At 35.2% G+C, this 24,964-nt stretch overlaps 2 protein-coding genes and 1 non-coding gene across 9 annotated transcripts; 1 reads left to right on the top strand and 2 right to left on the bottom strand.

The window, feature by feature from the left end:
• Window positions 1-27: 27 nt before the first annotated feature.
• LOC122633319 (helicase domino) lies at window positions 28-23,201 on the bottom strand. Of its 7 annotated transcripts, XM_043821093.1 has the most exons (33): window positions 23,062-23,201; window positions 20,812-21,020; window positions 19,943-20,639; window positions 19,376-19,504; window positions 18,330-18,544; window positions 17,862-18,188; window positions 17,360-17,570; window positions 17,045-17,262; window positions 16,840-16,977; window positions 16,674-16,764; window positions 16,243-16,430; window positions 16,069-16,170; window positions 15,412-15,727; window positions 15,126-15,300; window positions 14,861-15,047; window positions 14,403-14,539; window positions 14,109-14,295; window positions 13,700-14,018; window positions 13,511-13,591; window positions 13,039-13,296; window positions 12,501-12,814; window positions 12,122-12,414; window positions 11,648-12,020; window positions 11,377-11,573; window positions 11,160-11,274; window positions 10,714-11,064; window positions 10,284-10,505; window positions 4,796-4,831; window positions 4,239-4,407; window positions 3,660-4,150; window positions 3,296-3,580; window positions 1,997-3,220; window positions 28-1,915 (listed from the first exon to the last, which is right to left on the bottom strand). In XM_043821093.1, the coding sequence occupies exons 1-33, from the start codon at window positions 23,066-23,068 to the stop codon at window positions 1,541-1,543; spliced, it is 8,637 nt and encodes a 2,878-aa protein (XP_043677028.1). In that variant the 5' UTR covers window positions 23,069-23,201; the 3' UTR covers window positions 28-1,540. The 7 variants fall into 7 exon arrangements, with proteins under 7 accessions (XP_043677028.1, XP_043677030.1, XP_043677024.1 ...); XM_043821095.1 differs by lacking the exon at window positions 19,376-19,504; XM_043821094.1 differs by lacking the exons at window positions 28-1,915; window positions 1,997-3,220; window positions 3,296-3,580; ... (1 more) ...; window positions 4,239-4,407; window positions 4,796-4,831 and adding an exon at window positions 6,736-8,900.
• On the bottom strand, window positions 17,655-17,787 carry LOC122633655. Its single transcript, XR_006328159.1, has one exon. It is a non-coding gene; the product is annotated as a small nucleolar RNA snoR639/H1 (small nucleolar RNA).
• Window positions 23,202-23,690: 489 nt separating the features above from the next.
• LOC122633328 (DNA repair protein RAD51 homolog 4-like) lies at window positions 23,691-24,895 on the top strand. The gene is made up of 4 exons (XM_043821115.1): window positions 23,691-23,834; window positions 23,912-24,024; window positions 24,092-24,302; window positions 24,362-24,895. The coding sequence occupies exons 1-4, from the start codon at window positions 23,691-23,693 to the stop codon at window positions 24,848-24,850; spliced, it is 957 nt and encodes a 318-aa protein (XP_043677050.1). The 3' UTR covers window positions 24,851-24,895.
• The last annotated feature ends 69 nt before the right edge of the window (window positions 24,896-24,964 follow it).

Genomic DNA, 24,964 nt, shown 5'->3' on the forward strand with positions numbered 1-24,964 from the left:
CTTTCTTTTAGTAATTAGAAATCGAAGTTTACTCCCCAACCTCTCGGCTTACTTATGAGAATTTTATTTTAATTACTATAATACAATAATTATACATACATGTACATATATATTATTGTTACAATCTTATTCAATTCTACGACGATTCTAGTACAAACATCGCATCATCGCGAGCGATATACTTAAGTCTTAAATCCTATAGGTAACTGATCCATGTACAGACGCAGTAAATGTACGTTTTTTTTTTTCCCTTTTTAACTTTTTATCATTTTACGCGTATTCGTGAATTAAGCGTATTCTGATTTCAGGTTGTATGCTTAGAAAGCATCACGCGATCCTTTATATGCGATATAACATAAAAAATTGTTTATCTCACTAGGGTCGCGTTATAAAATGACATTTTGACCATTCATTTTACACGTTAACTCGTATGGCCGTTTTCCTTTTCTATATGACATTTTTAAGAAATTTTGCTTTTTTTCTATCGAGACGATATGATGGCATATTGTACAGCAAATCAGAGATAAAAATATTAATAATTAGTAATATATACGTATAGTCATGCGACAAGATTTCTGATTTTAATCAACGTCGGCAACAAAAGACCACGATATTTTATTATTATAACACTAATAATTATCCATATCCATCACCACTTTTGTCCAGTATTACGTTTGTTGCCACAATTTTTAATAAAACTTGTGTCATGGTTTTTTCTTCCTTCATTTAACAATGTACACAATGTTGTACATATTACAAAAATATTTATTACGGATAAAACGCTAATAATACACAAGAAAACCTTTACTGGATGACAGCAAACGTAAAAGTCTGTTCTAAAATGATAGTAAAGTGTCAATTAGTAACACCAAAATTAATGTTGTCGTAAATAATATTTCAGCTTTTTACATACATAACGTCAGATTAAACAACATTGCACAAGAATGTGAACAATTCAATTTACAATTTACGTTATTATATGATAGAAATCGGAAGCACTTATGTATACAGAGTCATTTATTACTATAATTCGTCGAAATAATCTTGAGGTTCTACATGATTAATCTGACAAACATATATTTATATCATACTTATGCGCACTTTTGTAACGTTTCAAAGCAGAATAGAACTTAGATTTGATGTAATTAGTTTCATACTTCTCTTGATTATATCAACTCAAAAATGATATAACATAAACAAATTAAAAGAAATAATTGTAATGTACAATTTACAGTCAAATCTATGTACTATTTTCATAAAAATCAATTCAATACCATCTAACAAATCTTTCAAATCACTTACTAATTAATATTCACATAATCGACGTTTGCTTGTGTATCCACGGTAAATTCATTGTGTAGGAAAATCGAAAAATCGTAAGCAACATATATGTAGTTCAGCGTGGAATGTTTTTTTTGATTTATGAATTATAGTAAATATTGAAGAAACAATCGAACTTAAGTTCTACTATAAAGTCTAACATTCGGACATCTATAACTTCTCGGCACGAACATATAAAAATTCATATTTACCAGCCACGTTATTTGGGTTGAGTATCCTGTGTCTGTTGTGTTTGTTGTTGCTGTTGCTGTTGCTGCTGCTGCTGCTGTTGCTGCTGCTGCTGCTGCTGTTGTTGTTGTTGTTGTTGTTGCTGTTGTTGTTGTACTTGTTGCGGATGAACAGGATGTGCAATAGTTTGAAGTCTAACTTGACTGGAACCTGGACTTCCCCTTGCTGTCGTAACAACCGGTTTTCCTTGAACCGGTGCTGCTTGCCTTAACTGTGCGTTACTGGCAGTTACCACTTGAATTGTTTGCTTCAAGGCAGCCGGAGCTACTGGTATAACTCGAGTTTGCAAAGGAGACTTGGCTAAGACTACTTGACCTGGCTGTGAAACAGTTTGTCCCGTCGAGACCTATAATTCAACGATAAAACTCAAATATTTGGATATTGCGAATCAATGATATTTTTTTGAATGGAGAGTTATCGAACGTACATGTGTAAATTGTTGCATGGCCGACGGCTGAACGTGCTTCATCACTTGTTGAATTTGTTGCATCGTCATGGTAGTAGGTAAAGACTTTTGTTGAACGATCAGTTGCGTTTGTACTCCACCTTTAGCAGTGACTTGAGCCAATTGCGCAACTTTTTGAGCTGGCAATTTTCTCTGAGCGATGATTTGAGGATGAAGAGCCAACTGTCGAATTTGCTGCGGCGTAGCGGCTCTTACACCGGCCACATTAGCTGCTTTCACCAATGTAGCTACCGGTGTACCGCTAGCCGATGTACCTGTTTGCTGAACTTGCAATCCAGTTTGTGCAAATATTTGCGCCGGTGTAAGCCCCGACTGAGTGGGTACTTGAACTTGAGCTACCGCCTTAGCCTGTTGCTGTAAGGCCTGTCTCTTTATTAAAGCTGCCATTTCAGTTTCCGACACTGCTCTTGCTACAGTTTGCTTTCCAACGTTGCTTTGAGCAACAGTCGGAGCAGCAATACCTTGTTTCATTAACGTTGCTCTTTGCTGTGCTGCAGCTGCAGAAACGGCGACTGAAACTTTCTGACCACCGACTGCTTGTGCTTGCAACACCTTTAGCTGTTGCTGTCTCAAGAGAACTTGTTGTTGACGATAATATTGAAGCTGAGCAGCTGTCAGTGTCTTGCTACCAGATGCCGTGGCAACGGTAACACCGACTATTCCTTTTTGTGCCACGCCTGTGGAACTCTGAGCGGCCGATACTAAACCAGCAGTAGCTATCCTCTGAGCTGCTTGAAGATTAGATACGCTAACGACAGTTGGAGTTGCTCTTACGTCCTGCATAGTTAACGTTCCACCTTGTCGCGTTTTAACCGTTGTGGTGACAACCGTCGTGGCACAAGTTGTAACATTGCTTATTGTCGTTACCGTCTTCATAGACGTTAAAGCATTCGTTGTTACCGTAGTCACAACTTGTGCCAACTGATGCATTTGAGGTGGTGTGGCATTCGATATTGCCTGTTGCGATTGTTGTTGTTGTTGTTGTTGCTGTAATTTAATTTGCTGTTGTTGCTGTTGCACCTGTTGTTGTTGAACTTGTTGTTGCTGTTGCGCTTGCTGTTGTTGCTGTTGTTGTTGCTGCTGTTGCTGTTGTTGTTGTTGCTGTTGCTGTTGTTGTTGCTGTTGCTGCTGCTGTTGCTGCAACAAGCGTGCTGCCACTTGCTGTTGTTGTTCCGCGGTTAAAACCTAAGTAACGTGTTAATAACAATTTGTTATATTAAATAAAATATGAAAATAAATAAATTCATCGAAGGTACTAACAGCGTGCTTTAGTTTTTCCTTTGCTATCCTATCAGCTCTTCGCGTAGCGACTTCTATCGGTGCTAGTGGATTGTCATATTGAATATGACATTCAGCTAGAACTGCTGCGTTCGTAGGATTCTTCATCAAAGGATTTACTAATAGAGGTTTAACGGTAGGTGTTCTTTTATTGGAAACAGATTTAATAGTTTCGAATCTCTGGCAACACATCATTGTAAACGAATGATTTTTATCTTGATTGTATAACTGAGACGTTCGCATTGGTCTATTCGTTTTACTTTGTTGCTGTAAAGCAAAATATATAGAATATAATAAAATAATAAAATAATCGTTTTATCATATCACCGAGATAACCGAAATTTACCTCCGAAACTTGAGGTATTTTATAAACGCCTTTTTGTTTCTTTTGTTTCTTCGGTGTTGTATCATAAAGAAGCTTTCCCTCCTCTCTAGGAACGATCACAGATTCGTATCGATTTTTACATTGCTTAGGTGATCTGTATATTCGTGAAGTGTTATTAACGATATCAGCCACCAAATCCCAATTTGGTGTATGTCCAGGAGACAATATCATTAAATTAAGAGGCAACCCTTGATAAACTTGAATTGCTTGGAGCAATGCCCAATCTTCGTGTATCATCCAATCCAATACGTGCTGTTCTTGTTCCGCAGAATTTTTCGCCATATGGGACGGTTTTATACCAGGGATTGGTATAGTAGGTCTTACGATTTCACGATATTTGTGTAACTTCATATCTCGCCGAATCTTCATCATGGCTGGAGAAGGTCTATCAAAGAGAGATCGAGGTGCATAGACCGACTCCTCTTTGTGTCGCATCTTAACTGGACGTCGTCCTAAATGAATGATTTATTAGCCTTATCTTCGACGTTACGCTTCACACGACCAACATTTTCAAGAATAGGAATATATTGATATTCTTACCATCTCGTTCATTTATTCCAGTGTCGGTTCTACTTCGTTTTTGTTCTTTCTTAACATAGATAGGAGGTAATTGTGCCTCTGACATTGGCGTATTTTCATACAAAAATCCCAATGAATAATCGATGTAGACGTCATTGTCTGTAGTAGGAGGAGTCGGTGGACACCACATCTGTTGTAAGTAGAGATCGAAAACAGTTATGACAGTAGTTTCGATTCTTAAAATAATTATGAGAACCAAAAAATGTTATAACTGTTATGGATACATAACGATTCTTAGCCCACATCGATTTTGATCTCGGTTTCGATTCTGTATCGGTATACTCGATACGTAATACACGTTCTGTTCCATCGGTTTTTATTTTTCTTCTAAAATATAACATTTTTTTCAGTCCGCATAACTGTTTCAGTCAGAACCGATATATAATAATTTAAAACAGTTACTTTCAGAACTGTTTCAACCCCTCGTTATAAGTATTACTACTTACGTATTATAAACGAAGGTATTATCGTAACGTGACATGACACAGAAATTAATACCAATATATTTGTTTACTAACCGGCATTGGCTCCATCGTGTCGTCTGACAACCATATCTGTAAGACAGGAAAGCATAATCATCAAATCAACTGTGACACATAATTCTTCGTTGAATAAAATGTTAAATAAATCTGTAGATATGACGAATATACATATGTATATATATATATATATCTCTCTCTCTGCGCACTTACCTTACCTTACAAACTTCCCGATTATATACATTTTGCTTTTTGTTACATACATCTTTTTGTTCTAACTATCACGAATATTTTTTAATAAGTAAAAGCGTACGCAAAACTAAACTTTCTCTTCTCTTCTATTATATAAAAGTAAAAACAAAAAATGAATTTCAATAATATCTAGGAAGAAGAAAAAGGAAGCGTGGACATGTAATTCGCTCAAAGGCTTGTTCCTCTTCTATATCAAAGAAAGAATATAATCTCTTTAAAGAAATTTTTTAACGTGAGAATCTAATTCAACCCGTACGCTTGTCAATGTGCCTGCTTATATCTTGGGTGACTCCAAGTTTGGAATGGCAAAGGCAGTGTTTTGGTGCCATTTTTCTAAACTATCATATTGGAGCTCTTTCTATGCATGCTACCATCCAAAAATAATAACAAGTATCTTTTCTTTGCCTTTAAATGTGCGGTCATGACAGCCTTGCCACACCAAACCGACATTAACGAGAATGCAAGAGAAGAAGACGTTTTCGTAGAGAGCTGGAGAGAAAGAGATAAACAGAGAAAGTGATGAAGAGTAAAAAATAGAGAGAAAGATAAAGATAGAGAGAAAGCGCGCGCGCGATATATATATATATATAGAGAGAGAGAGAGAGAGAGAGAGAAAAAGAGAAAAGTGCGACAATTTACTTTAAAATATATTATATAAACAAGCACACTGAGAGCAAGTTTGACACCAAAACGGAACTGAACCTTTGATCGAACAGACTTGGAAACGCACCAAGAAATAAGAAAACACATTTTGTTAGCTTTTTATTTCGTAGTAAGGAATACTTTGTTTATTTTCCTTTCTCGGACTCACTCGATCATACAAAAAACAGGCACGCAACTTAAGTATTACACTGGAGGAGAAAAGGGCATATTGATGAACGAATAGTCTTACAGCTAAGATATAATCAGGTCATCACACCTTGCCGATCTATGTGTGGCGCAAGGTATATTTCTTTTTTTTGTTTACGAGAGCAGAAGTACGGCGCGTTTTTCCTTAATATTCATGACCTCTAAACTCTTTCTCATTGCGTTTAAATTCGACACACCTTGGTTTTTTTTTTCTTTTCTTTTTTACGGGCTTTTGTGTTCCGACGCCGTTCAATCTAAAAGCTATGCGGACACAACAGCTTTTACTGTGTCTAATATATATATATAACTAATATAATACAATCGTGTGTGTGTGTGTGTATGTGTGTGTGTTTTTGTTTCCTGAATATCTCACTTAACATTATCAATATATAAATTACAATGCCACCGTACGAACGTTTTTTTGAATCTTTACAATGTAGGGCACAATTTACAATACTAGAAAATATTACATGTGTGCCCTCAAGTAGATATAAAAGAAGAAAGAAAAAAAAAGAACATCTTATATACTTTCAATATACATATATATATATACAAGAACTATATTCGAAACAAAGAAAGACTGGAGAAGTGATAGATAGTAATAGTAATAGTAGTAGTGGTAGTAGTAGTAGTAGTAGTAATAGTAGAGTGGTAGTAGTAGTAGTAGTAGTAGTAGTAGTAGTAGTAGTAGTAGTAGTAGTAGTAGTAGTAGTAGTAGTAGTAGTAGTAGTAGTAGTAGTAGTAGTAGTAGTAGTAGTAGTAGTAGTAGTAGTAGAGTGGTAGTAGTAGTAGTAGTAGTAGTAGAGTAGTAGTAGTAGAGTAGTAGTAGTAGTAGTAGTAGTAGTAGTAGTAGTAGTAGTAGTAGTAGTAGTAGTAGTGATGATGATGATGATGATGGTGGTGGTAGTAGTAGTAGTAGTAGGAGAAGAAGAAGAAGAGAAGAACAGAGCTTGACCTTTCTCGTACTTGTAACGCCACCATTTTTTCTGTGCCATTCGAAAGGCATTTTTAATGCGTACGATAAACCTTACGTGGACTAACATATATACAAAAAAATGCACTGCTAAATGTTACAGCAATAATAAAATTCCAGCGAGACTCAAGACGATATCGTACTATCGCTGAACTTATCCATTGTCACCTCTTGTTTAGAGGTAAGAGGGGGAGGATTAGAAGGAGACTGCAATCGAACGGATTTCTTCGATGGCTGAATCAGTAGTTCCTCGTTGTCGAAAGTCTCTACTATTTGAGTTTCTCCAATTTTACCTTCTGCGGGGATCGACTTGGTCGAGGAGGTCAAGCGCGCACGTTTCATCTTTTTCCTTGACCTTCTCGAGGATTCCATCGATGTATCGTAATCGGACTCGTTGTTGTCTATACCGACTAAGGCGATCACAGCCGATTTCAACGCGTTAGTCTTTAATGCATTTGCGTTAACAGTTTTGTTAGAATTCAAATAAGTACTGCCCACGTTAGACGTCCCGTCTTTTTGCGACAGAGACGTCGACCCACCAACATGTTTCATGTCGTTCTTCAAATTCACAGGAACATCCGACAATCGTGTCACGCAATGCTTGCTCGACAAATCAGGAACGTTGTCGGAATGTTTCTTCGACAATTTCGATTCGCTCGTCGCAGAATTCGCGTTCTTGCTATTATTCGTTTTCGAATTATGATTGTTTCTCGTATCGAGCGTAAGAATGGCTACGACTTTGGCGGTTCGTTGAGGTTTTTCCTTGACTTCGGAAGAGAAGGTCAACTTGATCGGTTCGTTCTGCTGCGAAAATGCTTCTTCGGCGACCGCATTACCATTAGTATCCGTGCTTAGATTGTTCTCACACGTTTTCTGCTCCTCCGAGGTTACTCCTTTCATCGACAACGATGCATCCGTTTTTCGAATGTGTCTGCTACCCCTTAGCACCGGCGCTGACGTGGAAGGTGTCTTCAAGCAATTCAACATGCCGACTTGTCCAGAACGAGTCACCCGGGATACTTTTTCGATAGTAGACACAGGTGTGCCTGGTCGATGCTTCTGATTACCACTAGCACTCTCACTACTACCAACTACTTTCTTTTGAACAGTTTTACTTTGTGCAGTAGACGACAATTCGTTGCTCTCCGTGGTCGATTTCATCGGTGGTATGGATCTACTCCTTCGGAACACTACAGGATTCAAAAAGCCATTATTATCCAGAGATGATTTCGAGCTACGCGTCGTTGGTTTCTCATAAGCTTTGCTACTAGCTTGCTCCTCGTTTCTACTCGGTGAATTTATCGCGGTAGATCTAGTGATCGGCCTAAATGGCTTTAAATCCGACGATGGCGTACCTGATCGACGTTTATGAGATTTTTGCACATTCGAATTTTCTACCGTCGACGACGTCACTGATTGATTCACAGAAGATCTTGTGATTCTGTAACTCGTGAAAGACTGTGGATTATTACTATCATAGATTCGAGACAGAGTTATCTTTGCAATTGGAGCTTGGGAAACGGGGACAGTACGATTACTTTCTTGTTTCGTGTTCTTTTTATCATACGATGAAATTTCCTCGTATTTCGTACTCGTATTGGATTCCGAGTCAACACTGTTCATAGAATTTTCTAACAACATTACAGCTTTCGCGCTACGCGTCGTTACTCCTGGAGCACTAGATATATCAGATTTCCATGATTTAGATTTAAATTCGATATTTGAGCTCTCTTTATAAGATTCCAAACTTATTCTCTTAGTTATCCCCGACTTTTCAAAGTTATTGGACAATTCATTGCTTGCGTCTGGGTTTGTTTCATTCGTCGGAAGGGAATCGTCTAACGTACTAACGGTAGAAGACAGTTCTAGATTATCGTCGTCTTCAGTTTCCTGAGTCTTGACGATCTCATCATTATATTTTTGACTAGAATCAATTGATATCACAGAATTCTCTGTAACGGATTCATTCACCAAATCTTCGGTCTCCATCGAAGAGGGATTATCGATACTTTGAAACGTTGCGTCCGAGTCGACACTTCTGTGTTCATCCAGTAAAGACGAATTGGATTCCTTTAAATAGATATGAGAATCGTTTTTAGCTTCGTTATCTACGGTCACAGGGTCGGTACTGTTTTCATTTTGTACATTCTCATCGTACGAGGAAAACGAATATGGATATATGGTAGATTTTGAAATAGAGTTAGGCGTTGGACACGTCGATTTATCATCGTTGCTCGAATACGGAGAATTTGATTCCGATAATACAGAACAATTTGATTTATCAATCATTTCTTCCGCTAAAACTTTAGAAATTACTGGCTCATTGGATTCCGTATCTTGTTCTATATTATTTACAATCACGTTCTCCTCTAGGTTTCCGATAAATTGAGTACTCTCGTTAGCGCGATCTTTAATCTCTAATTTATCTTGCCTATGTTCCATGATATAATCGGAAGACTTATCGGTTTCGATCAACAAAGATCTAGAATCTATTTCGGAAGCCTCCGCCGCACTTTTTTTATCATCCATACTAACCGAATTATCACACGAATCTAATTTAATTTCAGAAACTTCTTCGCCTATAGTTTCGTTATTAGCAAGTATCTTCGACGTTGAATTAAAACATTTTTCGACAATCACACTACATTTATACATCTGCAAACTCGTTTCTTCGTTATTCGATATAGACCCTGATTTAGAATGTTCAGATCGAACGCATATTTCGGTTTCCGACAATTCGGAATACTTCACGTCTGCGTTATTCTCTTTATCTTGAAATTTCAATGGATTTTCATCCAGTTGCAATTGACATGAAAAATTCGAAGAATTATCTTGACAATTCAACGTAGTCTTTTTATAACTCTCCTCGACAGACTTGGCTGTTTTTACTCTATCCTGATCTTCCTCGAAATCATTTGATTTTCTAGCCGTATTCAAATCACTTTTAATCTGTGACAAAGAGGAAGCAGAGGTGGTCTTGTTCTTTTTAAGATTAAGCTTATTTCTTTTGCTAAATCTACCTCGGCATTTTGCTTTAATCCCAGGAAGAATCGGACTTACGTCGAGAGTCCATAAATTAATCTTTACGTTCCCCCTAGATCTAGTTCGCGGACTGTTCAAATCAAAATGATTCTGATCGCACGGTTTGTTCGAACGATTATTACGTTTAGGATAAGTCCCTCGTTCCGAATCGTTTCGATTATCAGTCTCCTCCTCTTCGTCCTCTTCGTCACCTTGACTTTGACTTTCCGTATGACTGGATTCCTCATCGAGACTATCCTCTACAACATCTTCCTCCTGAGAATCCGAATCAGATTCTGTCGTAGTTTCTGTTTCGCTCTCAGAAGATTCTCGAGTACTTCTACTATTTCTTTTACGCGAGCCTCTCCTCCTCCTCCTACCTTGCGGAACTTTCTTATTAACTAATTTCTTTGAATTATTAGCACTATTAACCTGATTCTGCGCGTCCTCACGTCCAAACGTCAGGGGTTTCTCGTCGTCGTCAGCCAGTCGCATCCGTCTTTCCTCTTCTTCACGAAGCGCACGTAAACGATCCATTTCCCATTCTTTCTTCTGTTCTTCGAGTTCACGTTCGGCAGCTGCCAATTGTGCGGCTGAAAACGTGCCTTCGGATTCTTCCACAAACTTCATCGCGTATCGTTCGATTGGTGTTAACTGAACACAGAAATACTCGGTAAATTTCATTTAAGAACAACTTTGAGTACACGCATTTTCTCCTTCTTTCTTTCTTTTTTATTTATTTATTTTATCGCTTATCTTTTCTTTATTTTATTTTATTTTATTTTATTTTATTTTATTTTTTTTTGTCGACACACGCCGTATCGCAATTACGAATTACAAGATTATTTACGAATTTATTTACCTGGGACACTAAATTCTGTACTTCTTGTTCCGCTTTGCTAAATTGAGTATCTTCCTTGTCAGCATCATCCAATGGTATATTCTCGTCAAACTCTGCTAAATCTGCAACTGCTTCAGCCTTCGCTGTTTTAGCTGCTTGAACGTCAAGATCCTCTTCCGCAGCGGCAAGAGCACTTTCAAGAGCACCCATTGCCATTTTATCTTCGACATGCTGAGACAAGCAGGGTACCTGTACGACCGAGGAATCCTTAGTCATGGATTTCTCTCGATCTTTCTGTTCGAGTACTTCTGCCATTCTGGTAGACGCATCGTTTTCAGAATGATCGATGTTAAAGAGATCTTGAATAGTAGACTGTAAAGTATAAAAAAATGTATTAGTAGCCGCTCTGAGATGACATACAGACAAAAGATGTTTTTTTTTGGCGTTCATAATAACAGATTTCTTACACTCTTAAAGTAAGCTGTTGTAAAGTTTCCACCTTCGATAGCAAGGTCCCCAAGCAATCTTTTTTGATTCGCTTTTTTCAAAATATTTTCCTCTACAGTTTTTTCACTTACCAATCTGATAACAATCAACGCAACATCGTCATTTTTTATTACTTTAATATTTATTACTATTGCTTTCTTTATAACGACAACATTAATACTAATTATCGATATTTACCTGTAGATATGTACGTCGCGCGTTTGACCTATTCTATGGCATCTATCTTGTGCCTGAGCATCCATCGTCGGATTCCAGTCACTATCATAAAATATAACTGTATCTGCTCCTGTTAAATTTACACCGACACCACCGGATCTCGTTGATAGTATAAAACAAAATATTCGTTTGTCGCCGTTAAACCTTTCCATTAGAACCTGTACCAAAGAACTTTACAATTGGAACGACATTGAAAAATCAACCGAACGATCATATGAATAATCGAACGTACCTGCCGTTGATCTACTCTAGTAGTGCCGTCTAAGCGCAAGTAAATATGACCATGGAAATTAAGAAAAGCTTCTAGTACATCCAACATCCTCGTCATTTGAGTGAAAATGAGAACTCTATGATTTTCAGACTTCAATTTTCTAAGAAGAAGATCCAATGACTGTAATTTTCCACAATCATATTGTATTAATCTAGGCTCGGGGAATTGGGTTATCATCGAACTGGTCACCGGATGAAATAATTGCATTTTTGGTGACAATTCGTGTTGTAGTTCTATCTGCATACGGCGCTGACTCCACAGTTTATGTGGCGGTGGATGAGAGACGTGGAAGCGCGGTACTGGCGCGCGTACAGCAGGAACGTAAACCACGAACCTTTAATTAAAAAACAATAACTCGATGGATGAATATCGTGGATACGGAAGAATTTATTTACATGCCTGTAATTTTTTATTCAAATATCGATAAACGCATACCTTTCGAAAATTTCTTTAAGCTCTTCGACAATTTGTTCCGTACTTCGTATTGCTTCTGCTAACGCTTCCGTACAGGAGAAAAATTGCTTCCGTGTACGAATAGGTATCTTTGCTGTTTCGCAATGAACAAGACCGTTGTGCCAACGACAGGCTGTGGATGGTTTCCCAATTCTTAAAGCAGTAAATAAATCTTCGCCGTATAAAGGACAGGCTGCGCATCGCCTTTCGTTAATGTTTGCCAATAAACGAAGTTTCGCTTGTCTTCTTTGCTTTCGATCTTCCTCCAATTGTGGCTGTTGGATGAAATGAAATGATTCATAAAAACATAACGATCGATTACGCTTGGACGGATGTAAAATAATATCGCGCGATGATTTACCAAATGAAATTCTGATTTAGGCTGTTCCTTTGCTTGTGCCTTTTCAGATTCTTTTTGCGCGTGCCTCGTGATGATACCACAGCGCAACGTTTGTTGATGCGCGGTTTGTCCGTTACCAGCAGTCGACTGTCCTTGAGACGCAGCGACATTCAGAGGTGGAACCCTCATTACCGGTCTCCCACTAGTACCGCTCGTAGTCGTAACGACTCCTCCAACGACTTTGTTTACCGTGGTCGCAGAAGTAGATAGGCCCATTAGAGATTTAGATAGAACTGTTAATCGTTGTCCACTCGGCGTCATTACGGGGAATGAAACTGAAATAAAATAACACTTTTTATCGATACGTCGATAAAGTCGATATCGCTGGCTGACGGTATAAAAATATGCGTTTATAAGTCGTGATTGTTGCAACAAAATAAAACGTGAATTTTTAATAAAATCAACGAAAACACATATCGTGCAAAGTTATTCCACATTATCATGCTCGTTTCCGAAATTATACGATTGTCAGTGGGAAATGATCACTCTTCTGACAAACCTGTGTTAGTATTTTGTTGATTTGAAGTCAAAATGATATGTCTACCAGTAGAGGTTTGAACCAGCTGTGCAAAACCGGGTACTGGTATTCTCTGGACGGAATCACCTTGTTTGACTGTAACTGTCTGTGTAGCCAACCTTTGCAGTCCATCTCGAATATTTGCATTCCCAACTGTAATCCTTTGTGCATTCATAGATGCTGTTGTTGATGTAATCGTTGTACTTTGTGAGTTATGTGCCAATGTTCCAACAGGGATAGCTGTTAGATACATGGGACTCATGTAGAAAATTTAAACAAAGCTGATAATACCGATATTATTGTATTCTGGGTTCTAGAATGCTTATAAATAGGGAGATTATAAACAAGCTGGCCCGAGAAATTGTTCTAGCACCGTTGCAAACATGATTGACAATGTAACATACAATCATCGATCGACGATGCACAAAAATATTAAAAATGTTCGAATCGATACCTTTCACACTGCCTTGATGTTGAACCAACTGTACGGAATACCCTTGCAGTTGTTGACCACCTGCGACTCGCAATGTTACGCCTTGAATAAAGAAATAACATTTTTATTTTAAACATTTTTTTCTTTTTTTTTTTTTTTTTTTACAAATACAATATTTATACTAGCTGTGTAAATACTACAACAATTCACCTTGACCTGGAGTACTTTGATTGTTCAAAGATTTTATCAATGGTGACGTGCCTACTCTAGGAGTTGGGAGTATACCAGCTAGATTTTTAACTTTAGTTTGAGCTGGTTGTGGAGTCGACGACTGTTTAACTTGATTCGACAATCTGACATTGATTTTAATTTTTCCAGAAGGACACCTAGGAGGTGGGTCCGACTGACTGTCTATTTCTTCTATCAGTTTTACGGGAGTTTGTAAGCGCTTTATTCTATGTGCTCCAAATGCTGCCAACGTAAATTCCAAGTCGATCAATAAAAGATTCAATGTGGACAGATCAACATGCTGTAAAATATAACATAACAAAATTGTGGAGTCCTTTCTTTAACATTTCTATATGTTACGATGATATTAATATAAAATTAAAGTATTTACTTTAAATGGATCGTAATCAAGGGCATTCCATACTAACGAAGCTGTAATAAATTCTATTGCTTCCATTTGAAACGGTGAAACGGTAGGTCGGACTTCGAACAAGTTAGGATGATTGCAGACTTTGCGTAATTGCATCAATACGTTAATAACACTTAATAGATTTCCACTAGCTAAAGTTTCCTTCGTCCTTTCGACATAAATTTAAATTGATCAGCGTTAGTTAATTATGTAAAGTATTTATTAAGCTTGGAGAATGAAAAGATCGTTATCAAGTGATTAAAATAAGCTACCTACTTGGCCCTAGACATGAAGTCGTCGTACAAGTATCTCTGCCTTTTTGACAATCGACACATGACGACATGCTCGTACTTCTTTGGCAATTGTTTCTCTACCTCAGTTTTTAATCTTCTTAGAAGAAAAGGTCTCAGTACCTAAAAAAAATCGTACATACATGAGCAATAAATTCGTACGAACAACTAATAAAAATATAAGACTGGCAAAAAAAAAAAAAAAAAAAAAAATATGCATAAAATGTCTAAGTTATAAATGTTAAAGTATTGTTTCTCCAGACAGGATACGTATGCCATATAAATAAACCACTTTTGACACGCGAGTTTTAATGGAGAACTTGTTTAATATTTCGCTATTTTTAAGAAAAAAAAAAACACACAACGTTATAAAATATCACGTGTCTGTTGTCGGTAGCGAAATTTTTGTATAAACAGACAAGTGCAAAAATAGTACGTACAGACCTTGTGCAGACGACGAATAATATTCTCGTTGTACTCGCTATTTCCTTCGATCATTCCCGTAACTGGATTACTGAACCATTCCTTAAATTCTCTATGAGATTGAAACACATTTGGCATTAAAAAATGCATCAAGGACCATAACTCCATTAAATTATTTTGAAGAGGCGTTCCTGTTAGTAATAATCGCCTAGAATCAAATACGAAGATATATCCCAATGTACTTGAATTAACTGGTCACATATTTATTCTCTACTTTAATATTCACCGTTGCGTTTGAAAATTTAATAATAATTGCCATCTTTGTGACTTGAAATTCTTTATATTTTGAGCTTCATCTAAAATAAGATACTTCCATTTTTTTCTTCTAAAACTTTGATGATCTTGTATGACGAGTTTATAAGATGTAATACATATATGAAAAGCGTTTGGTTTTGTCCACCCTGGAATATGGAAAAAAGAAAAAAAAAAAAAATAAAATAAAATAAAATAAAATTTGTTTTTATTTGTGCGATGCAATATCATTACTGTGTATACATTTTTTTTATCATTACCTGTTCTCTTTTGTTTTCTCTCCTTTTGCGTACCATAGTATGTTAATATTTTAAATCCTGGACACCATTTTTTACATTCCATTTCCCAATTAAGCATTACAGAGGTTGGTACTATTATAAGATGAGGACCCCAGTTACCCTTTTCACAAGCCAAATGTGCCAATAATGCAATCGTTTGTATAGTTTTTCCCAGACCCATTTCGTCAGCTAAAATTCCATTCAACTTCCTATCGTACATAGTAACAAGCCAATCCAATCCGATGTGTTGATATTCCCGAAGTGAATGTTTCAGAAGAAACGGGATTTTTGTAACGACCTATAAACATGACATATTTGTTAAGTACCTATGTTTTAAAAAGATAAGGATAAAAAAAAAGAAGAAATAGTAAATAAAAAATAGAAAAAAAATGGAAAATAATAAAAAAATAAACGCGTTATAAAAAAATTAACAATGTCGTGACTATCCTTCAGAGTAAATCAATACATGAAATTACTGAATGAGAACAAAGTCACCTACATACTTTACCCTTCCTGAAATGGTCTATGTGCAACAAAGATGCCACATCACCTTGGATTGAAAGGGTAGTAATGATACTTTATTTATTGATACTATATTGACTCATCAGTAGCATGTTAAATGTATAATAAATTACTTACACAAGTAGTGAGCAATGTATTTCCCTTAGGTTGTATGCTTTCTGCTAAAGCTGCAACATTATCCATTTCATTATGAGCGTCCACATGATCCGTTTCTGAAATCTAAAGTTAAATATGATGTATAAAAATAATCTAATTATTAAATAGACAAGATTAAAATATTTGAATAATAACCTTGTTATCACACGATTTCTCAGTAGATGGATCTTCAAGCAGAGATTTTAGGCCTACATCTGTTTCTGTATCGCTATGAATTTGCGAATCTTCTCCAGCTTCATCACTTTCTTCACTTTCACTCTCGCTACTACTCGCTTGCTCTTCGTTCTCCTGTGTTTTTTCTTGGTCCGTTTCTTTATCAGAATCTAGAAAAGTATCCACATAATTCGTTAAAAATATTATACTTCAATCATATTGAATATTAATACTCTCTTTTCAATTTGTAATTAATCTCAGACAAATGCCTCGAATTACATCAAAAAAATAGGATTGAGTATGAATACCATAGCTCTCACCATCAGGATTGGTATAATTATCATCATCGATTATTAAAAAAAAATTCAAGAGATATAATGCTAAACGAGAAAATTAAAATCATAGAGATTTACCTTGAGCATCATCTTCGTCCACGTCCATTGGTACATTCGACATGTTACCATATTTAGCCATAAGCTCGTCAATAGACATTTCATTCTCTGCCTACAAACACATATACGTAGTTTAATAAAAATAAAATCTCCGAAATGTTTTTTATCTAAATCGTGCGATATGAACCTTAAGATCATCCAACTCTTGTTTGTGGTCTGTATTTTCTTCCAATTTTTCTTGTTCCAATATAGTATCTTCTTCATCTGTAGACTCATCCGATGCAGCGACAAAATCAGTGTCTCCATCAGCAGTTTTTTCATTTTCCTATAATAGAAATTAAAACATTGCAATTTATTAAGAATTGATCTTAAAAAAAACAAAAAAGACACACCGTTTCCTCAACTTCTTTTCCGCTAGGCGATAAACTTTTATTTCGTTCTTCCAGATAATTCGGCGGTAGATCTTTCAAAAGATCTTCTAAAGGCATTTCCGATTCTTTTTTCAATAATTCAATCTCCTCTTTTTGATCTACAGTTGATTTCATTTCTTCTTCAGCTTTAGCAATAGTCTCTTCATCATCATCTGAACTTTGATTTGGCTGAAACTCTTCTACAATAGAGAAAAAATTTTTTGTGATGTAATTACACAATTATGACATCAAACGGATGTAAAAAATATGCCTTAGCAATAAATTAATTTGATTTACCATCAGAGTGAGATTTTCCAATTGGTACTGGCGAGGAAATGCGTGAACTATTTATTGAAGCTGGAATACTTTGCGAACCATCTGTCTTATTAAGACCTTCAGTTAACCATGTTGAATATTTTTCTGTTTGTCCTACAATGAAATTTAAATGCTGGTCTAATGCTTTTTTTCTTTTTTCTTCTAACCTTGTTTGTTGTTTGTACTCCACCAGCTATAAAGAAAAATATCATGGACGAAAGTTTCCTTAACGAAGTTGACTAATCAAATAGCCCAATATACGTATGTAAAAAATAATTGTCCAGCATCGATATTCTTTGACAGTATAAAAGTAATACAATCATACACAATATGCCGACTTTGCTGTTCCCACAACGAGCACACAATCTCAACAAATGTGTATCGAAATTGTCGGCTTATTAGTGTGGGGTAATAACAGTATACGCATTTGTCATCATAAACATTTAAGAAAAATTTATCATAAAATTGTTGATTTTATTATTACCTTCTCTACATTTGCCCAAAAAGTCTTAATTTCTTTTGCAACAAAACTAGCAATTTTCTTGAGCCTAAGTTCTTGAGACTTTTCAGCCTTTTGAGCTTGTATAGCTTTTTCTTGAAAATGTTTTTGAACCATACGAGCACATTTTTTCGCGGCAGCTTTCTTCCATTTTCGTTCTTGAGCAAAATCGGCAGCTAGCCAAACCATTTCTTCCAATAAGTAATCCCAATGAGCCTTTGTTCTTGCAGGCTCCTGTACTTTTGGCAATCTTCTTTCGGACCATAATCCTTCGCGTTGTAACTCTGCAATCCTTTGCATTACGTATGCTTCCTATAAGTTAAGTGAAATATATATATATATATATATGTAAATATATACATATACATACATACATACACATATATATATATATCAAAACGTTTGCCAATTGTTATTGAATTTATGAACAATCATTCAAATAAAATAACTTACTTGTTTTGCCTTCTCTACAATTTGTTCTTGATTATTTGTAATATCATTTGAAACTACAGAACTAGTAGGTAATTTCATAAGCTTAACAACAGGTTGTGAAGTACTTCTAGAAGGACTAGGAGCTTTTGTTACAACTGGAGTGATAGGTGTTTTCTCGGTAACTGGACTTGCAGGAGTTGTATGTTTTGGTATTTCTGGAACTATTGGAGTTCCTCCTGAAATAACAGAAACGAATATTTCTCGTGAATAAGTTATAAGAAAATGATATAATTGATATAATTTTGTTGTTGTTGTAACAAAGCGCCCTTTGGTTGAATAAATTATCTAAACAACCTTACATATGCTTTGTATTAATTTACCACACCGAGTAACCATTTCAACGTATAATTTATTAAAACGGTCGTCGGGCGTGGAATTACCATAATATATTATTAATAAAGATAAAATAATCATTATACATAATTTAGAATATAAAAAATAGAGTTCTCTATAACAGCAACATAAATGATACAGGAGAAAAAAAGATGAAGAGACTTGGTTTTTTGTACGTACAATTTTAAATTTCAATATTCAAATTGTACAAAATGACAAGAATCAATGGAAATCAAATTATATATTTGACAATATTGACAGTACCCTTTCCCATTGTGTAACTTAAACAAAATATAATTGTAATAATCATGCAGCAAATAAGGATTTTGTCAGGGGTAATATAATATAATTGTAATTATTTATATTCCTGAATAGCTATGAACTAAAGTAAAATGACAAGTAATGTTTTATACTTTAGTAAATTTCATAGTGATACATATATTACCTCAAATATATGCAATAATTGTATCCACCACCCGCAACATAACTAGCACCTTGGAAATAATTAACAGAATAAAAAGCACATACAAACAAAAAGACATTTAATTATTATTTTAACATAATAGAAATCAAGGTTTTTTTGATGATTTATTAAATTAAAACACAATTGTCCTCCTCAAAGTAAATGTTATGAAATACTCTAAACATCAAATGACAGGCCTACAAGTAATCACCTATAATGAGCGTGGGTGCTAGAGTAGAAGTAGGTGGAGGGTGAACGGTGACTGGTGAAGATTGTATTGCTGCTCGGAAGGCAAACACCATGCCATGGCGGCCCCCTTGAGGCCTACCTGGTACTTGTCCTATTGCGCAAATGATTTTTTATTGTATCATGATACATGTACTAAATGCTATCTGCTTTGACTACATTATTTTCCATAATACATCTACTATATTAAGAAATGTTATAAAAATTGACCAATGACTTTAATTTATTTTTTTTCCATTATTTTTTCTCCCTTTTTTTTTTCATTATTTATTTTGGTTTGAAAATTTTTTGTGTTTCAACGAATCTTAAATAAATATGTAAGATATCTATTATAGTATTGCAGGCTATAAGTGAGATAACACTTTGTGACATGCGAAATAAATATTATATAAGAGTTGATACTGAAATAAAGGATGTATACAAATGTTTATAATTTTGTGTGCACTTAAATAGGAAAAGTCAACTAATTATCATTTCATAACTATGGTTAATAATAGGAATTGTATAATTAAACACATGAAATATTCACTACCTTGTTGACTAAGTTGAGCTACAGCAGCAGGTAAAGTTGTAGATACTGCAACCGGAGTTACACCAACTCCAGAAATCTTCACTTCTGCACTCTGGTTCGTAGGAACTGTAGTTGAGGCAGATGTAACCGGAGGTAGTGAAATTTCTGGTATTGATGGTAATGGAACCGATAAATCTTCATTATTGTCTTCCGTATCTAATCTATGTTGCCTTAAAAAATGTAAATACTGTGATGTAGGTGGCCGTTTTCTCCAAGCTTGAAAATCCATCATATTGCCACCAGCATGAAGAAAGAATAACTCTGAAGCATTCTCAGCATATTTTTCTCTTATCGCTCTCATCCTTTTCATTTTATGTTCCATAATACGTCTTCTATAACCCATTGCATCATCTGCAGTGGCAGTTATTTTTTCTGTACTTTCTGTAAGTTTCAATCTTTTTCTTGCTGGTGGTGATTGCATTGAAACTTGAGAAGTAGGCGCAATAAACATGTTTCCCATAGAAGTCCGAACGAGTTTAGGAGAGGTTGCCAATACAACTTTAGTTGGAGTTTGACGAGAAGGTGATGTAAGAGGTGAACCACTTGCACCTGGAACTCCCACAGTACTAACACGCGGTGGTGTGTTACTAATATTAACAATCCTTGTAACACCAACTTGCTGAACATTTGTACTGGTTGTGGCACTGCTTGTAACAACCTACAGAATGATATAATGTTCCGATTATTAATAAAATGAATATTGTGAAATATACAAATTAAGTGAAATTTTAAGAGAAATTACAAAATAAAAAATTGTCACATATCGTTTTACAAGATAGAGAAAAGTTAATCTTCTATCGCTATTTCTATTATTTTTTATACGCAATTACCTGTGTAAGGCCGGAAACTTGTGAAGTAATAACAAACTGCTGCCCACCACCCGTGGTGAGTACATTGAGTCCTTGGGCTGTAGCCAGAACCTGCTGGAGACTGACAGTTTGTTGAGTTGCACCGCCATTGTTTCCCCCATTATTTCCTCCACCCCCGGAAAGGGGCGGCAAAATAGGTGCACTTTGCTTATCACTCATTACATGTGACACTATAAGAATTGTTAAAGTATATTGTAGAAAACTTGTCCAATTATATTTAAGTTACATATGAAATTATGTCATTTATATATAAAAAAAAAAAAATAATAATAATAAAAAATTTTTTTTTATAAAAAAAAATTTTTTTAATTAAAAAAAAATACCACTATAAAAAAATTGATATATTTAAAATTTTTAAATAAAAAATTATAAAAAATATAGTGTTAATGTTTGTATAAAATTAAAAATAAAATAAACTAATTAAAATAAAAAATACAGAATGAAAACTACAGAATACACGTGATTTGTGTATACATAACATAATGTTATTTATTACATGAATTAAAACAAAAAGCATCAACTTTACTAAAATATAAGAGATCTATTTAATATAAGTTTTACATATATATAAGACCATAAAAAAGACATAAACAAAACATTTACGAATGTTATTTGAACCAATCTAAACCACTTCTATCAAAACATTCAACACAAATAAAATCACGGACGGAATGTCAACGTATTTAATTATCTCGCGAGTATTTGATGAGTACAAAAAGTATTGCATGGCATAATGTAGCATTTTTTTTTAATAAACGTATATTTAGATACGATCTTTGTTCTGAAAATAGGATACGAGTATGGTCAAGTAAGAATGTTAATTGATTTGCGAAAAAAGCGCCGAAATCAAAATTTCGCTATGTATTCATTCATAGAGGCTCAATGGAATTTATAAAACGTTAGTACTGCGCAGAAGTGCGCGTACATTGAAAATTACGGTATCACGAAGACGGTGAATGTCTCACCGACCAACCGGTCGTCGAAAATAGCGTTGTCATTTCGAATATCGAAAGAAAGTTAAGAATACGCGAGACTCGCACGACAAACGTTTGGGGCGTACGAGTGTTCTTCCGACGAATAAATTACGATTTTCATTATAAAAAATTTCCAAATATCTATTTTCTAGTTACTAAGGAACAATTAAGATAAGAAATACATTATTTTTTATTCCTTTAACCGTACCGTTCACCGAGATATATTTTTTCTTACAATTGCGTCAGTGGAGCCTCGCGGCGATACAAAAGAAATTTTTCGTCCGCCATGTTGGCGTTGCTCCGATACGAGGGCGGACTTACCATAATGTAATCACAAAATTCTGCAACGTAGGTGAGCCATCCACGAAAATAATTGTCACACCCGTGATCGGCGAGCGTTAAATTGTAATTAGGTACTTCACGTAATATACGCTACATGAGCTATATCTAATATTTTACAGAACATTTTCGCTCGACTCGCTCAAGGACGCAGACACTTCTAAACATGGCGACGGCTCCCGACAAAATTTCGGTCGGGGCCGGATCAGCAGCAGCTTGCTCATGATCGCTTATAGAAGCCACAGTTGGATGGCGCTACCATGCAGCTCGAACTCGCTGATTGGTTGAAACGAAAGAAACGCTTGGCAACGTGGCATCAACGGAAGCACGCGATTGGCTACGCGTTAAAATGTTAAAACTACCAATATTTCAAGCTTTAATCAAATCAGCAACCATTATTCGTCGCATGTATTAATATTTCCTACATATTCATATTAATTATTTTTATCAAACTATTACTTTTGCATGCGGTTTTATGAGAAAATTTCAAGATCGCATTTTATTTATACGATCTTTGTATCACAATACAGCTTCGAACTAACAAACGTATGTATATGCATGTGTGCGTGTACGTGCGCGCATACGTGTATATATATCTTCTATAATTGATCTAAAAAGGCTTTCTGTTCTTTAATAATCCTAATATAGCATTATATAGATCCATGACCATACATGCTAACATTTAAAAACCGTAAAGATAATTGACTGCAATATCGCATATGTGTTACCTTCTTAAGATTGTCAGCATGATAATAAAAATTATGATCAATTATATGAATTACACCAGTTTGATTATAAAACTTCTATCGAAATATGAATCGTTTGTTGCATCACCATAAGTAAATCTATACTTCCATAAAAGATGAAGTAGATGCAATAAGATGAAGCTTGTACTTACTTATCATCTCATCCAGTATTTCGGCGATACATGTAGCTCATCCCACCTTCGAAATCTTTTCTGTTCGAAAGCACGTGCACACGATTGCCTATCTTCGACCATGTGCATGCGTGGCGTACATAGCTTTGGCGTAAAGGAAAAAGACGTAGTAGCACGCGTATCTTCGACGAACGGCATTGAAAGATTCGATCGGGAATACGTCGGAAGAAACCGTTAAAATGAGACTTCATCTTCAAAGTGACCTAAGATTGTTACGCGGAAAAAAATGTGTGAAAAACAAAGAGAGCACAAATATATATGTGAATGTGAGCAGTGTTAATCCTAACGAGATAGTCTTACCACGATATATCCTCTTCTCTCTTCAAACGATCCCATTGTCTCCACTCTTTCTTCATGAGGGCAACCGCGTGCTTCACGCGCGACTACCAGAATGACGCCTGAGGTCATTTCGAGTACTTAGTACGGCGCATCATCTACTTTGGATAGTTACCTTATATTTACGTTGATCTACGTAGTACGTGTGATAACGATTTAAAATTTTTCAAGACAAAAAGTGGAGTAAACACTCCCCCGTTTTATTCACACATGTATTTATTTCTTCGTTTGACTCATTTGTCTTCGATTATAAAATGGAGAAGTTAAATTCCAGTATGCATTCTAAATTATCGGAATGTATGATCGAACGATTACGTCACAAAAAAGTATTCACCGTTATCGATTTTATACGCGAAGATCAAGACAAATTGAGAACCGCAACAGATCTTTCGTTTAAGGTCTCTTTAAAGTTTTATACGTTATTATAAAAGTCTCTTGTTTTACAATAGATTTTCATAATCTGAATTTTATATAGGAAGTGATGGATATTAAGAAAATTCTTACAGAGAAATTTGGTGGAGTTGTGAAGAAACCTTCGAATTTGTGGAAATTAGAACAATTAAATACAATCTGCACCAAAATAAAGAGGTACTTGTTTGCATTATTATGATATCTGTGAGAGATCAAAAATATTTTTCCATTAATTATACTATAGTTTGGATGATTTACTGGGAGGTGGTTTAAATCCTGGTCAAATATATGAAATATGTGGTATATCTTCCTCTGGAAAAACACAATTGTGTTTAACAATTGCAAGTAATATTGCATTATTGCCTAATAACGTTGTGAGATACATCGATACCAAAGGAGATTTTTTTGCCTCCAGGGTAGAAACAATTTTGAATCATAAAACCAATAACGAAGAGGTAATGTTTACTGTTTCAGTGAAGTCATAATTATCTATGAAATTAAAACATATTTTTAGGAAATTAACAGAGCAATGGAGCAGATAAGAGTTACTTTGATACGAGATCCTAATAAATTACTTGATATTCTACGACGTATGATAAATATTCTAAAACAAGAGGATGATATACGCACTAAAGCTTTAATTATTGACTCTTTACCTGGAATAATTTTTAAATTTTCTAAGGAACCAGAAATCAATATTACTTTAAATCACTTATCAAACTTATGTCGATTTCTAGCAAATGAATTTTATATACCTATTATTATAGTAAATTTAACAACTCAGTGGACACCATTAAGCGATAAAAGCAGTGGATCTGCAACAAAAGAAACACAAACATTAGTAAATCCTACATTAGGAAAATATTGGTTACATATACCCAGTACAAGATTATTGATAGAAAAATTAAATAATGATTACAGAAAAATTACTGTTTGGAAAAGTTTCCAAATTAAAATGGATTCTGTATGTAGTGTTAAGTTAAGCGAAGCCGGTGTTACATGAGCGACTTGTAATTTATAAAAAATACATTGGTAATTGCATATAAAACAAATGTTTAAGCCGAATAATGTTAAGTTACAAATTTTTAATTTTCCCGCTATAAATAATTATAATAAT

The sequence above is a fragment of the Vespula pensylvanica genome, chromosome 12 (genome assembly GCF_014466175.1).
Source record: "Vespula pensylvanica isolate Volc-1 chromosome 12, ASM1446617v1, whole genome shotgun sequence".
Taxonomy (NCBI): Eukaryota; Metazoa; Arthropoda; class Insecta; order Hymenoptera; family Vespidae; genus Vespula; species Vespula pensylvanica.